Consider the following 17,125-nt stretch of genomic DNA (forward strand, 5'->3'; position numbering starts at 1 on the left):
AAATCTTCCAGACTGAAAGCTAATTGGGGCTGCAAACAGGGTTCCCATGGGATCTCCCGCCCCCAACACATCCTAAGAACCAGATTTCCTTCCTCATACAAATGCTTACCAACAAACTTATGGTTTTCTTATAATATTCTTGCCAGACTAAGAAGTGGAGAGGCAGTGAGGTAGCACAATAAAGAATCTTCAACTTGGAGTCAGACCTGAGTTCAAATTCAGGTACTTACTTGGATACTTACTAGCTGCGTGACCCTAGGCAAGTCATTTAACCTTTGTCTGCTTCAGTTTCCTCAACTGCAAAGTGGTGATGATAACGGTACCTGCCTCACAGGATTATTGTGAGGATCACAAGATAATATTTGTAAAGCCCTTGACACATAGTAGGAGCTTAATAAATGAGTATTTGCCCTTCCCCTGTAGTTTAGAGTGAAAAGAGTACTGGATTCAGTATGTGAAGATCTGAGTCACAATTCTGACTGTGACATTGTCTAACTTTAGCAAGACATTTATATTCCCTGGATCTTGGAACTCAGTTTCCTCATTTGTAAAATGAAAGGTTCAAAGTAAATGATCTCAGCTTTAAATCCTATTTCTGGAACAGAATCCAATGCCTGCTTAGTACCTCACCCTCTCTCCTATAATGAAGGAAGGAGGGAAAGATAGGTAGGCCATAAGAAATACGCAGTCTTCCACCCATGATTAAGCCTTATGAAAAGAAAGCATAGGTTTTCTCTTTGGTTGATTAAAGTTCCATCCTCTGAAGGAAACCAGTAGAGCATGAGCTTAGGAAAGAAGCTGAAGAGGGTACCAAAAACTGAGGGTATTTTTGCTCCCCGAGAGTAAGCAGAGCTGGCTTTGCCAATCTAGAAACTTAATTAAGAACAAATATGACCACCACTCCCCTTTCCAACTTGACAGATAATAAATATAGAGCAGCCTTTCAGGGCTAGGCTATCAGGCTCATCCACAAAGCAATTAAATTTTCCCCTGAGGGAAAAACTATATTAAAAGAATATAAGCCTAGGTGGACTAAATTCATAGAATCTCAAAATTTCACTCGGAAGGCATCTAGTCCTCCCCATACTGGTGATCACAGCAGAACTCAAAGGAAGCCTAAAGATCATCTAATCCAATTTCTTCATTTTACCAATTAGGAAATCAAGGCCCAAAGGATTTCAATTATTTCCCCAAAGTCACACAGGTAGAAAATGGCACAGATGAAATTTGAGCCCAAGCTCTACAAATCCAAGAGGCTGCTGCTGTTCAGTCATTTTTGTGGTGCCCAACTCTTCATGACCCATTTGGAGTTTTCTTGACAAAGATACTGGAGTGATTTGCCATTTTCTTCTCCAGCTCATTTTACAAATGAGAATACTGAGGCAACCAAGGTTAAATAACTTGTCTAGGGTCACACAGCTAGTAAGATACTGAGGCTAGATTTGAACTCAAGTACATGATTAAGACTGCAGGTCTGGCACACTATCCACTGTGCCACCTAACTGCATTCCAAAGCCAATATTTATTCCACTGGATCATGCTGCCTCCTCCAAATGCCTAGTATTCCATTTCCAAATAGTGCCTTAAGTGAGTATAGAGAGACCATCAATTTTGTGCTGGGCAAAAAGAGGGATTTGTTACAGGCAGGCATGCACAGTAATGTCAGAAATTTAGAACAGAAGATCCAAGCCTAGACCCAAAAATACTGTGCAATGCCCAGCAGAAAGGAGAGATGTGCTACCCAGTAAAGCAAATGACACGTCTAGGGGATATCGAAGGCTCTGCCAAGTAAGAAATGACTACATCCCTACATGCATGTACCTGGCCACATGTGTTTCTAGCATGTGGCTCTCTTCACACGTTCCACATATATACATCCCCTGTCTATCCCCTCCATGTATATTCACTGATCACATATACTCTTTGCATGGTACCCTCTAACACTCGCGGTGTGATAATCTGATGAAGAATTTTTGTGTGCTCCCGTTACTGCTTAGATGCTCCAGCATGAGGCAGAAAAATCTTGTCATTTAATTTGCTTTGCTCTCTCAATATCCTTTCTTTGAACTTCTGTGTCCTCTGAACTTGTTTTTAAAAAAGCACTTTGGAGGACAGGGCAGCTCCTAAACTATGGTTCTGAGAAGATGCCAGCCCACAAAGCACTTCACACCTGAGGTAGCATTGAGGGGAAGGAATATTATATATCAGAGGGGCCCATTAGATATGTTACTCCTCCCACATATTTGCTTTCTAAAAGTCACCTTTCACACCTTACCTCAAAGGTATGATTAATTTAGAAATTTTAGTACGGTGGTTGATGAGGGAAATTTTTTTTTAATGACGCCTGTAAAAAATAGTAAACAGTAAAGAGAGATTGGTTGATGTAATGGACTCTTGAGTCAAAGGACCATGTCCAATCTTGGCCTAGCTTTAGATTCTGTGTGACCTTGGACAAATGACCTTCACCTCTCTGAGACTCAATTTAGGAGGGTAAAATGAAAGGATAGGACTAGATAAATGATCTCAAAAGCCCTTTCCAGCTTTAAATCATAGGATCCTTTTGTCCTTTGAGGGTTCATGTCAGAGGTAAACTACCTGATCACATAATTTACCAAGGCCTTCTGGTGAAATGAATAATTTAGTCCCCTGAAATACCAACCTTGGAAAGAATTCTCTCCTTTTTTCATTTTCTTCTTAGAGAAATGAAGGGTTTTGTTGGTTGGTTTGTGACTACAGAATATGTGATGGGGAAGAACAATGGGCCGATGGAGTGGTGTATGGTATGTGGGCAAGAACATGGGTAAAACAGGAACAAAGAGACACTCAAAGGAATTTGTTTTGGGAATAATTTTTTTTCATCCTGAAATCCAAGTTTGAAGCACAGCAAAGTTGTTTCCTTTTGGGGCAATTCAAGCCCAGCAGGCATACAGAAATAAAAAGTGATATTTTCAAACCATCGACAGTAATTTCTGCAAAAGGAAGAAAGGGTTCTTTCTCCCCCTCCACAGTAACCAGAAGGAAGCTAGTCGACTGTAGCCCCCACTGCCAATATCTGTGAGTAACTATTGTAACATTTTAAAATTCCATTTTACAGCTTAGAGACCGCCAAGGGCTTTTTTCTTTTTCCCGTAGTGGGAACAATTTTGAGAGACATCCACACAATTAACATTTTGACTAAAGTAAAAAAAGATATTAAAACTTTACTTCAGAAACCACAACCTGAGAAACATTTTTCTTTTCCTTCTAAACCCAGAACATTCTCTTAGGCTCAGATGAATGATGCCCCGATTGGCTAAAACTCTTCCCTTTTGAAGAGTAAACACTGATACTGGAAATACCTCTCATATTTACAGCTGTATGTGTTATCTGATGTTATCGGATACTTGGAGACTGTAGCATTAATAATTTTACTTTATAAACAAGCAGTGACTTAGCCAGACCTGGCTTGAGATTAAATAGCTGGCCCTCCACCTCACACATTCTCCTTGTCAAATTCACAGATGAAATACATGGTGATGTGACAGGCCACATCATTCCAACCCCCAGAGGCTACCATCTCAACACAGTCCTCCTCGTCGTAAGCGTTATTGGGTTCTCCATTCCTCCATTTGTTAAAGGTCTGCATGGGGGATCGGTCAGAATACACGAAAGTGCCCTCTCTTTCCAGGTCATTAATTCCAATGAAAACTCGAGTGAGGCCGGCTTGATTGATGTAAGATGCAAGCAGGCCATTTGCAGCCTCGTCCTTGGGCATGCCCAGGTTCCCTCCTCTGCCATGGCAATACAGCTGGGCATCGATGTATCTTTTCTCCTCCTTCACCAGCAGATATATCTTATTATCTGTCTCGCGCACACCAGCGACAGCTGCGGGGGAGGGCAGTGCTGAAAAGTGAGCACTCGCATTTCTATAAACAAACTTAATGCACACCACAAAAAGAAAATAGACACAGACAGCAAAGAGGATAACATAGCAACATTACTTAAGAGCAATTTTATCTTTGGGGGGAGGAAAAAATGCAGAGGGGAGGGGGTGGAAAACATTGACATGAACCTACCATTTTTAATGAATTTTAACTCAGCTGTCAGTTGAGCCACCTGGTTATCCATCTCCCCAATGGCCTTTCGGAGCTGGCTACACTCACAAGGTATGCCTGTGGAGACCAGGGTTCATCTCATCAGAAGGTTAAATGTGGCAACCAACTAAGAAGGCAAGTACTCCCTACTTAGAGGATCAAGGGATGGAAGCTGAAACCACCATCAAATCTAACACCATGATTTTACAGATGGAGAAACTGAGGACCTCAGAGGCTAAATGAGTTACCAAAGAACACAGAACTCAAGCCTCCTCGGTCTTAGTCTGATGTTCACATAGTAATTGTAGTTTTAGAGCTGAAAGAGAAACCTTAAAAGTCATTAAGTCTGACTCCCTCATTTTACAGATGAGAAAACGAGGCCCCAAAAGGTTAACTGACTTGCTCAGGGTCACATAGCCAATAACAACAACATCGAACACTTACATAGCGCTTACTAGGTGCCAGACACCATGCTAAGCACTTTACAATTACTATTTCATTGGATCTTCTCCACAACTCTGGGAAATAGTTTCAACTATTCTTACTTTACAGATGAGGAAACTCAGGTAAACAGAAGCTGAGTGACTTGCCCAGGATCACACAGCTAGGAAGTTATCTGATGTTAGATTTGAACACAGGTCTTCCTGACTTCACATCCAGTGCTCAATTTATTGCATCACCTAGCTGCCTCTACACTAAGATGCATTTTAAAGTCTCTGAGGTAGGTAGTGGACTACGGGTATAGAAAAACATTATTTACTGTTAGGCTCCATTGATGTGTTGGTTAATCTTGCTGAGGTTTTTCCCTCTATCTTTTTCATTCTTTGTTATAGAATGTCTCTCCAAGAGGAAGATGGGAAATTAATACCGAGACATAAAAGTAAAATAAAAGCAAAAGATATCAATGAAATCATTCTTTTTAAAATTATCTCTGAGAAAGAAGAATCTATAACCCTCTTTGTTAATCTATTCCACACATTTGGGGATGGGGAGGATGAAAATACTTTCCTTGCACTTCATCTTACCTCCTTCCTGCTAGATTTTTATGTTTTCCAAGGAGGAGTAGACAGGGCTGATACAAAAAATAACTATCCAAGCTCCATGACATAGCCATTTATTTATTTAAAGATAACTATCCATTCACAGAATGTCCAAGTTAGAAGGGATTTTTAGGCCTTATTTGTTCAAACAGAACCTCAAATACCACACAAAATAGGGTTTCTCCTCTACAACATCCTTGATAGGTAACCAAAGAATTAAAGTTGAAAGGTACCTTAGAGTCCTATCTACACCCCCTGCCCCTAACCCCTACTCACAGGATCACAGATCTAGAACAGGAAGGATGCTCAGAGGCCATCAAGTCAGATAAGGAGGCTGTTTGATACTAAATGACTTGCCCAAGGTCACAAAGCTACTAAGTGCCAGAGGCAAGATCAAGCAGTCTAATCACTCCTCCAGGAGGCAGACCCTCAAACATTTTCTTTAAAAATAGCCATCATGTCCCACTTAAGTCTTTTTTCTCCTAGTTAATGATTCCCATTTCCCTCAACTCTTCCTGATAATAATAGCCAGAGTGTATATATTGCTTTAAGACTTGAAAAGAGCTTTACATTACATTAACTCATAGGCAGTTTCAATATCTGGTCACCCTCTTCTAAAAACACTACAGTTTGTCAGTGTCCCAGGGCAGAGGGCAGTGGTACAATCAATCACACAAGGAATTAATAAACATTTATTAAGCACTTACTATGTGTCAGGCACTGTGCTAAGCGCTGGGGATACCAAAAGAGATTGCAAAAGACAATCCCTGCCCTCATTAGCTATCATGTCCCCTGTATCACTTTATTGACTTATTTCAAACTTTTGATCAACTAAAATACACACATATTCTCTCTGTCTCCTCCTCTGTCTCACTCCCTCTGTTTCTGTCTGTTCTTTCTCTCCCTCTCTGTCTTATCTTTCCTTCTCTGTCTCTCTGTCTCTTTCCCCCATCTCTGTCCCTCTCTGTCTCTCTTTCTGTCTCTCTGTCTCTTTCTCTCTCCCTGTCTCTATCTTTCTCTGTCTCTCTCTCTCCTTTCTCTCCCTCTCCGTCTCAGTCTCCATCTCTCTCTCTGTCTCTCTGTCTCTGTGTCTGTCTCTCTGTGTCTCTGTGTCTGTCTCTGTGTCTGTCTTTGTGTCTGTCTCTCTCTCTCTGTCTCTGTGTCTGTCTCTCTGTGTCTCTGTCTCTGTCTCTGTCTCTGTCTCTGTCTCTCTCTCTCTCTCTCTCTCTCTCTCTCTCTCTCTCTCTCTCTCTCTCTCTCTCTCGCTGTCTCTCTCTCTCTCATTAACCTAAGTGCAGGACTCCACATGCATCCCTATTAAGTTCCACTTTTCCAGCTTCTGCACATGTTCTGACCTGTCAAGCTCTTTTTGCATCCTAACTCTGTAGCTCAGTGTCCTCGCTATCCCTTCCAATTTAGTGTCAGAAGCATTCATGTCACTTCTTCCACACAATGTTTTCTTTTATATTTGAACTTTGGAGTTTTGATTTTTTTTTAATTCTGAAAGTTGCTCTGAGGCACTTGCTATGGTCACGTTCATTGATGTACATTATGGTTCTCTGGAGAAGATCCCCTTCAGAAAGAAACTAGAGTTTTAAAGATTTACTCCCTCATCTTCCTTCCAAACTTTCTGACCCCAAAGTGGCCTGACAAGTCCTCCCCCCAACTATTAAAATAAGATCCTCTGAGGGATGGAAGCTCCTGTTTTCCATGTGTGAGGTCCGCCTCTCTCCCTAGAGACTCAGCTGTCTCAGAGTTTATTCTAAAGTGATTCTGACTTGTGGAGTATTCAGAGATGGAAGCCGGTGAATATCACTCTCATTTTTGTAACAGACTTTTAACAGAGACTTGAATAAAGGAATCACATACAAAAAAATAAAACAACACCTCACACATTAGTCGTTATCCTATCAAGAGCCAGTGTGGTATACTGTATAGATTTTTGGACTTTGTCAGAAAGACTGGGTTCAAACCACGGACAAGTTACTTAACCTCGATCACCTTCGGTTTCTTTACAGGTAAGATGGACATAATGATAGCTCTAGTGCCTGCTTTGGTTGTGACGCTATTTCAGATCCTTTACATAAAGCAGGTTGGCCGATTTTAAAGTGCTATACATAATACTATCATCGTTGCTCCTCCTCTGATTTTTTGTAACAAAGACTCTTTTTTCCACCTCCTATATCCAATGACTCTTCTTCCCCTGGCACAGTTCAATTTTTGTTTCTGGTCAGTTGCTCAGTCATATCCAACCCTTCATGAACCCATGGACTTGATCATGGGGTTTTCTTGGCAAAGATACTAGAATGCCATTTCCTTCTCCGGGGGGGTTCCCATTTTAGAGATGAGGAACTGAGGCAAACAGGGTTAAGTAACTTGCCCAGGGTCCCACAGTTGGTGAGTGCTTGAGGTCAGATTTGAATTCAGATCCTTCTGACTCCAGGTCTGGTGCTCTACCCACTCACCACTCAGCTGTTCCATACTTTACTCAAAGGCTATTTATTTGCACAGAATGATGAAAATGATTGTAATATGTACTTAAACACACACCGAGGAAATAATAAAATGTCCAATGGTGGGTACATGGCTGAATAAACTGAGCAAGGGCAATGGAATGAAATACCATGATGCAATTATGATAGATGATTCTGGAAAAAATAAACCCAGAAAGACCTGTATGAAAGACTATGTAGTAAAGAAAGAAGGACCAGAAGAACCAAGCAGTTACTATGATTTTTTTTCACCCAGACTTCAATTTCTTCAGTATAAGAAACCTCCAGTGACGACATTACCTCTAACAATGCAAATTGGCTCCTCCACTGCAATCTAGAGTTGTAGAGTGTTGCCCAGGACACTGAGAGGTTAAGGAATTTGTACGAGGTCTCAGAGCCAGGATGTTTCAGGGGCAGGATGAAAATCTGGGATTTCCTAACTCTGAGATCAGCTCACTATCTGTTATTCCATCTTGCCTCTCAACTTGACTATATAAAAGGGAAAATTCAAAAAAAAAAAAAACTTTCACAATTTTTTTAGTTAAGGTGACAGAGGAATGGTAAGTTATCATAACGAAATTTTGTTGGTGCAATTGATTTCTTTACATTTAAATAGCTGTGAAAGAGAAGTAGTGTGGAGTCATGGACAGAGGACTGCCCTTACAGTCAGGGAAACTGAGGTACAAGTCTTTCCTCTGGCCCACTTTGTCTGTATGACACTAGGTAAGACAATCTCTCAGGGCTACAGGCCCCCAGCCCTTTCTCAGTTATAAAGAAGGTGTCAGTCTGCATTGGGGAAAGAATTGTCTTCACCTAGAGTTCACTATGTCAGAAAACCACAAGACCGACTTTAAAAAAATTAGTTGTACAATGTGTGTAATTAGTTCTGTTGGTGTTTCAAGTTAAATATCACTTAACATTCAAATGATTTATGATAGAGTTCAACAAAACTTGTCTTTTTGGGGGGAAGGGAAGGGATTTAGAGAAGGGGTGAGGAGAGTAGGAAGGAATGGCATAGACCTGTGATTTCTTTGGTGTATATAGGAAATTCCAAGTAAAGAGACTCCTATATGTCAGCTAAGGGGTACAATGGATAGATCACTGGTCCTGGAGTCTAGAAGACTTGCATTCAAATCCATTCTCAGATACTTCCTAGCTACGTGACACTAAACACATCACTTAATCTCTGCTTGCCTCAGTTTCCTCAACTCTAAAATGGGGATAATAATAGCACCTATATTGCAAGGATGCTGGGAGGATAAAATGAGACAATATTTGTAAAGCACATAGCACAGTGCCTGGCACAGAGTAGGCTACAGATATGCCCATTCCTTCCCTTTAACCTAGGACAACACATCCAGCATCTATTAAACTCAGCTAGGACTTCCTGACTTTTTGGTTGACTCTCAACAAAACATTTGAGGCAAAGCCCTAAGATCTCAAAATTGGAAATCAGTGTATGACCCACTAGCTCTTTAGTTTTACAATTTATCATAGTCCTAGCCAGTGGCAAGAAAGATGGGTCAAATTGATTTTCTACTTAGGCCCTGGCTGGAAGTAGCAGGTTTCTAAACTTGGCTTATGGGAGAGGGGTAGACCAGAAAGTTTTGTCTGCAATAATGTTCTAATCACATAGAATCAAAAGCCGGTATTCTGGAGAATACAAACATCTAGATGGCACATAAAGAGTAAAGGCATATGAGCTTAAGTATTTTCCAATAGCATGTTCAGATATAGCACTTGGGTGCTTGGAATGTAAATCTCCATGTTCTTCCTCTCTTGGATTATGATGTTGTTATTCTAGTATATTAAAAGGTAGTTTAATGTAGTAAAAGGAATATTGGACCAAGAATGTACATATATGTAGGTCTGGAGAGAGAGAGACAGAGAGACAGAGAGACAGAGAGAGACAGAGACAGAGAGAGACAGAGAGACAGAGAGACAGAGACAGACAGAGGGGGAGAGAGAGAGAGAGAGAGAGAGAGAGAGAGAGAGAGAGAGAGAGAGAGAGAGAGAGAGAGAGAGAGAGAGATCTTAAATCTATCTACCTAAAAACTTATCTCTCTTTTCTTAATTTCTGAAGAAAAGTAACGTCTGTACACAATGGCTCTACTTGTTCCCCACATCCCCTAGCACTATGGTATCATCCCAGACCATTCCACTAAAACAGTTCTCTTCCATTTGAAGACCTTGAACAAATCCCTTCTTAGAGCCTCACTTTCCTCACCTATAAAATGGGAGTAAAAATACTTTACATTACCTACCTCACAGGGACATCTGCAGTGTTGGTAGGATCCAAAGAGATAATGTAGGTAACATGCCTTGTAATTGTAAAGCATTTTACTAACATGTACTATGTGTAACAAAGAGGTAGTGCTCAATTTACCTATTATGTGATTGCCAACAATTCAAATTCAGAGCCTATTTTGTTACTTTGAGCTCACTGTTGGCAGCACAGGATTAAGTTCATGCCACATAGTCAGTCCATTTCCTGAAGGGCTTCATACTAAGATTTCTTCCAGATTCCCAACTTCGTGTCTGATCTGACAGCTTCTGCCCTACACCCTGCTGCCAGTGCCGGGCAAGAACTAGCACCAACCCTTTCTAGAGCTCCTTAGACTATTGGCTTAAGTAGCAGCAAAAGGAAGAGTAAAGCAGAGAGGAGAGGAAACGTGTACTAGACTTAGAGTCAAAAAAATCCGAGTTCTAGTCCTATCTCAGGCACTTATTAGCCATGTGACCCTGGGCAAGTCACTTAATTTCTCCATATTTCCATTTCCTCATCTATAAAAATGAAGAAGTTGGACTCAATGGCCCCTAAAGTCCCTATCAGCTCTAAAATCTATCATGCTCTGTCAGAACTAATTCTTCATAATACCTGTATATTGGGCAGCAAAGATAAAAAAAAGGAAATCATCCTCACCCTCAAAGCCTTTAACTTCCCACTGTGGGGAGAAGGGTATGACATGTGAACATATTGTGCAATATGGAAAACTAAGGAAAATCCAGAGTACCCAAGGAAAATGTGAAAAGAAAGAGATCACTGCTAGGAATTATGTGTTGAAGGATCAAGGGGAAACAGGGAAGAGGTCAGGGGACTACACAATGGATTGTGTGAGTGTATGAAAGTATGTGTGTGAGAGAGAGAGTGAGAGAGAGAGAGAGAGAGAGAGAGAGAGAGAGAGAGAGAGAGAGAGAAGCTGAATCTGAAGGCAATTCCCAAAGACAGGGGTCCAAGAAAGTGAAAGCTTGGATAACAACCCTGAGGTACATGCATGGCTGAATTTCATTATTTTGTAATCATATCTCATAATCAAGTCTTTTAAAATGGTCACTGAAAGGGAAAAGAGGATTCCAGATATTCAATGGAAAAAATGCTTATTAAGTCATTTACAGGGGCCCAGGCCCTACCCTAGACCATCATCCTTATCTCCTTTGCATTCTCTGATGCCTTGCTATATTTCCCTGTCTTCTCTTTGTCCTCTCAAGCCCACTCCTTTACTTCCCCATTTCCTACAACCCTTTATGTGATGCTTTCTCCCATTAGAATGCAATCTTCTTGAAGTCAAGAACTGTCTTACTTGTTTGTATTTCTATTCCCACAATGTTTGGCATATGGCAAGTGATTAATAGATGTTTTATTTATCCATCTGTTTATCTAAGGACCATGCCAAGGATGATGCTCTGTTTGGGGGGATTAAGGCACAAAAACTGCCTAGCTTCTGTACCCCACCCCACCTCCATCCTCCAGCTAACATTCTACTAAGGAGAATAGAAAGCTTTCACATTTACAAAGCAGGAAGTGATCGGGATAAAAGAGAGACCCAAAAATTTTTTTAAAAAATGATCTAGGAAAATTTGAAAAGGGAGGGCTCACTTTCATTGGGGGGGGGGGGGGTGCGGGGAGGTAGCATATAAAGAAAAGGCAATGAGGAAATGAGGAAAATGGAGAAGAGAGCACCCACTCAAAAATGCCTATTAAAATCTACCCGATGAAATCCTTCTGAAGTCCATGGACCAAATGAAAAGTATTCATTCACCTTCTCACTTGTCATAATCAAAATAAGGTAGTAATTATAAAGGAAGACAGAACATTTACAGTGAGCACTGATGCTCTATCATGTTAAATACAATTTGATGTGATCAGTTACTGCACTTCCCTGTGTAACCAGAAAAGTGTCTTTCAACTATCTATACTGTCTGTTTTCAAGCTTTTAAAAATTACTATGCAGGGGGCTGCTTTTTTTCAAAGATGGTATTTTTAAAGTGTATTGTTCTCATCCCCTGAATGCTTTACCTGGTTCTCCATTAGGACCTGGTGGTCCTACATCTCCCATCTCTCCCTTTTCACCTATGAAAGGAAAAGAAAGAGCTTCGTCAGCATACCAAATGGGTCACACGTTTCATTAGTTAAGAAACTTCATGGTTGGAATCATTATTGAATCTTTCATGTTTAATGCCCCTGAGTTTCTCCTAAGACCCCATCTCTGTCTGCCATATAACAACAGGGAGTCGCTACATTCTGTAAATTGCTCTTGCTTTGGGCTTTATTAACAGTATATTTGAAGTAATGCACATTTTGGGATTTTAGGCAATAGTGAATGATCATTCCTTAAACTAGTTCTGTAAAATTAAGTGCATTTCATCTAACACTTCACAGACATTACCTCCTGAATCCTTAACATTATGAGTGATTCTGAACTCCCTTTCCACTACCTCCCTCCTTTATAGAAAGGAAATTCAAAAATGGAAACAGGGGTAGACAGTGTGAGGCAGTGGAAAGAACAATAGATTTTATTTCCAATTCTATCTCTATCTCTATCTTGGTCACCACCATCATCACTAACATTTATATAGCTTTATGTTCCAGGCATTAGGTACTTCATAATCACTATCTCATTAAATCTTCATAACAATCTTGGGAGGCAGGTGCTATGATTATTCCCATTTTACAGTAAAGGAAACTGAGGTCAACAGTAGTTAAGTATCTCTCCCAGGGTCACACAGCTAGTAAGTGTCTGAGGCCAAATTTGATCCAGATCTTCCTTACTCCAGGCCCAGTGCTCTATCCACTCAACAATCTAGTCACCTCATGTAATTCTCTGAACCTCATTTTACCTATCTATTAAATGTGGGGTTAGTCTAGATGATTTCTAGGTTTTCTTCTCACTCTAAATCCATGGCCATATGACCTTCAAACCTAGAAGAGACATTTGACAAAGAAACTTAGTAGGTCAAGAGAGTTTAAGTGATTTCTATAATATCCCATGGAGTTAGCTAGAACCCAGATTGCCAGCTGACCAGTCCAGTCTATTTTTCTCTACAAGGAGACAATTCTACAGACTTTTCCTCTTCACACCCTCCTTTCTTCTAGGAAGGATCAGGTAGCCTTGCTGGTATACTCCCCTCTCCCCACCTCTATTTCCTTAGCTCCCAAACACGAATATCAACAATATCCGAATCTTAGAATGTCAGAGGTGGGAAGAACCATCAAGATTCGTACCAATTCCATCATCTTCCAGAGGAGAAAACTAAACCAGAGTGGGTCTGTCATATAAAGTCACATAACTAGTTGGGAACAGAGTCTGCAAGGACTCCAACTCTAGCCCAATGCTCTCTCCTCTAATTCTTTACCTTTTGCATATAATTATACTCACTTTGGGACAGCTAGATGACACAGTGGATACAATGCCACAGGAAGTGAGCCTTCCTGAGTTCGAATCTGTCCTTAGACCCTTACTGGCTTTATGACCCTGGGCAAGTCATTTAACCCTTTCTGTCTTAGTTTGTTCATCTGTAAAATGAGCTGGAGAAGGAGAAAAGAAATGGCAATATTTTGCCAAGAAAACCCCAGATTAAGTCAGCAAGAGTCTGACGCAACTGAACAACAAAAATACTCACTTATACTTTTACTTGTACTTTTTTAAACTTTTACTTTTTCACCTTTTACTTGTAACACTCTTTTTTCATTTAGGATATTCATTTAGGATATTAGGTCTTAGTGTGAAATACAGAAAAACCTGTTTTTTGCTGAAAAATCCACACTAGTTTACATTTTTTAAAATGATAGGATATACATAAGATCATATTCAGAAGAAGCCTGATTTTCAATTACATTTAATACTTAGAGAAATTATTCTAAACAATTTACTACCAGAATGGATTTAGAATTGGGATGTTAGAATTGGAGGAACTTTAAAGATTATAAGTATCAGTTATCATTATAATGTGAATACAGAGATTACTTTATTCATGAATTTAACACAATGTCGAGCACATAGTAGGCATTGTGTAAATGTTAGTTGATTCATTGATTGATCTCTATCATCATTAGTTGTATTATTGTTGCTTTCAGATTAAAAAAACAAATAAACAAACTTGAGGCCCAGACACTCAACCGCACTGTTAGTTAGTGGCAGAGCCAGGATGAGAACCAGGGCCTCCTGAGACCCCCCAACTCTGTGCCACACCCTGCACCACCCAAATTACACTATGCACCTGCATGATGTGATTTCAAGTGACTCTCACCCTTCTAGGGAAGTTTAAAATCAAGGCATGCAAATAAAGTCAATGATAACAATCCAAAATGAAACATATTGAACCATGATAATTTTTTAAAAAGCAAGAATTCCAAGCAGCCACCTTTCATCTCTAAAACGAAGGAATTAGACTAGATTCCAGCTCTAAATCTATGATCCCCTAATCTTATAAAAAAGGGACAAGAGGACTTCCAGGAAAATGCCCAGCTCCAGCCTGACAAAGTGAAGCCAGGACAATCTGACCTGACGTATTTACTTTCATGAATGTGAAAGACGGAATCTCTTAATACCAGGGAGACCACTGCATGGAGTTGCTTCTTAAGCTGAATCAAAAACATTCTTATTAATAATGCAACTTCTCCCAATATGCAAATTTTCATCACTCTCCTCAAATGAGTATAGAGAACACTAGCTCTATAGGAAATCTATGAATTTCAAACACATTGCGTTGGTTTAGTGAAAGTTATCATGAAGTTGTCTATCATCTCCTGCTGAGTTCAGACAGACTGCCTGACTCTTTTGAAGCCACTAACTGTATTAGTGATGTTAGGCTGCCCCCCTCTCTGGGCTTCTTCAGGTGATATGATCATAGACTTAGAGGCAGAAAAGGCTTAGAGCCTTTCACGTCTAATGCCTTTGTTTTACAGAAGAGGAAATGTAGGCAAAAGAAAGATTCAGTGACTTACCCAGGGACACACAGCTAATAATTGTCTGAGGCTATATGTGTAGTGGAAAGACACTGACCTTGGAGTCACGGGTCTTGAGTTCAAATTCTGACTCCTCACTTACTCCCAGTATATTCTTAGGCAAGTCATTCAATGACTCTGTAACTCAATTTCTTTATCTATAAAATGAGAAGGTTGAACTAGATGGCCTACAAGCTATCTAAATCTACGACCTTATAGCTATCTATATTTATGAATCATTAATTAAATTCTTCTAAATTTAAAATTCAATGATTCTAAATGTCTATACTGAATTCTTGGACAACACCAAAACATTTTTCCCCAACAGCAGAAGGCAGCATGGTAGAGTATCTAGAGAGTCTCCAAGTCAAGAAGACTGAACATCCTGCCTCTAGCAAAAGTCTGTGAAACCCTGCTTCTTGTCTTTGCTGTCCTATCTTACTCTTCCTGACCCCAAGGATCATAGCACACCAATGGGGTTTTCTTAGCAAAGATACTGGAGTGGTTTCCCATTTCCTTCTCCACTGGATCAAGGCAGACAGAGGTTAAGAGTCTTACCCAGGGTCACACAACTAATAAGTGTCTGAGATTAGATTTGAACTCAGGTCCTTCCTGACTTCATGCCCCACACTCTATTCACTGAGCCACCTAGCTGCCTACAAGTAACCTTGGGTAAGTGACTTAACCTCAGTACTCTAGGCAACTGTCTAAGATAATAAACTGAAAAAAAAAAAGTTATACACTGCATCAGTAGCCAAAGTTTCCTCATGGTGTTAGGAGTTCCTTACATCAGTGAAATCACAACTCTGTACCCTAAAACAGATAATTTCAACCGAGCTGGGCACAAAGGAAAGTGTAGCTTTCATAGACATAGCTCCATATTCCACATAAGAACAAAAGGGGCATTTTCTCTTTGGTTCCTTTGTGGTCTTTTGTTAATGCATAAAAAGTGACTGAAAATTTCAGCTTGTCAAAGATCCAAGATAATGATGAGTTAAAGCTAGTCAAAATAAGCCAAGCTCTAGTCTGGAAAGAGCTTTGTGAAATGCCAAGAGCTTTGTGAAATGCCAAATAATGCTCTCTCTGGCTTTATTCAGATCATCCAGGGGTTGAATATGGAAACTCACTTTCTTCCTCCTCCAATACATCCCTCATACCATTGCCTAAATACTGTTTTTTACACAGAGACCTGGTCATGTCATTGTACTGCTTAAAAACCTTCTTTAAATCTCTACTGGTTGGTGAGTGAAGTTCAAACTCCTTTTCCCCACTTTCCAAGTCCCCCGTGGTCTGGCACTATCCTACCTTTCCAGATTGCTCTTGTCCAACACCCTGCTCTGCCAAACTGTATTGTCCTTTTCACCTCAAAACATAATCCTTTTCTCATACCGCAGTGCCTTCGCTTTGGTCATACCTCTGCTGGGAATGTTTTCCCTCCTATTCTTCACCTATTGCATTCCTCCCTGTCCTTTAAAGTCCATCTCAAACTCCATCTCCTTCAGGAAGCCTTGTCTGATCTCATTGGTTGGTAAGAACCATTACTCTCTAACTTCAAGTAATATTTTAGTATTCTGTTGCATATCTCTCTAATGCACAAAGTGTGTAATAGTATGCATTAGAATTATCTATGTGATCTATCCCCCTACTAGACTTTGAGCTCAATGAAGGCATTCTCTTCTAGTGCCTAGCAGAATATGTGCTTCAAAAATATCTGTTGAATGAATGAACAAATGAAAGAACTGATCCAAAGTTTCTCATTATAATTAAAAAATAAAATGTGCTATCAATTCAGCATTAATAGAGCACACACTTTAAGCTCCTTCTCCAGATGTGGGATGGGTGTTCCCTAACACATTCCTACTCTTTACAAGTTCCTCTCATCATATTTGCCAAATGGCTGCTTGCAACAGAACCATGTTTTTGTCTTTATTAGAGCAGGATTCTCACCCACCATTTTCTAACCAGCAAACTGACAGAAATATCACAGAATAGGGGCCAAAGAGCCAGTCTTCGACCCAGGAAGAACTAAGTTTAAGCACTGGCACTGACCCATATTGACTATGTGATTCTGGGTAATCTACTTAACCTCTCAGTACTCTAGATAGTTCTCTAAGAATTTAAGTTGTTCCAGAGAATTTCCTCCTCAGCAAGCTTCCTACACCAGTGAAATCATAGATTTTGTTCCTATCCCCACTGGGATAATTTAGTATATCCAGAAGTATCCTAGATCTCCTCTAGGAGAAAATTTGTCAGTTTCTGTGGTATTGTTCAAAAAGATGGCTGGACTACTTGGTT

At 40.1% G+C, this 17,125-nt stretch overlaps 1 protein-coding gene across 4 annotated transcripts in view; it reads right to left on the reverse strand.

Annotated features, from left to right (window-relative positions):
- Positions 1-2,832: 2,832 nt before the first annotated feature.
- Positions 2,833-17,125, reverse strand: part of COLEC11 (collectin subfamily member 11) — a 65,585-nt gene continuing 51,292 nt past the window's right edge. For 2 of the 4 annotated variants that reach the window (XM_072634305.1, XM_072634307.1), the window contains 3 exons: positions 11,903-11,956; positions 4,056-4,151; positions 2,833-3,864 (listed from right to left, as the gene is read on the reverse strand). In XM_072634305.1, coding sequence (XP_072490406.1) covers positions 3,473-3,864; positions 4,056-4,151; positions 11,903-11,956 — 542 coding nt within the window. In that variant the 3' untranslated portion in view covers positions 2,833-3,472. Of the gene's footprint in view, positions 3,883-4,055; positions 4,152-11,902; positions 11,957-17,125 lie in introns of all 4 variants that reach the window. The other 2 variants (XM_072634304.1, XM_072634306.1) reach the window with 1 other exon arrangement.

The sequence above is a fragment of the Notamacropus eugenii genome, chromosome 1, assembly GCF_028372415.1.
Source record: "Notamacropus eugenii isolate mMacEug1 chromosome 1, mMacEug1.pri_v2, whole genome shotgun sequence".
In the NCBI taxonomy this organism is placed as follows: Eukaryota; Metazoa; Chordata; class Mammalia; order Diprotodontia; family Macropodidae; genus Notamacropus; species Notamacropus eugenii.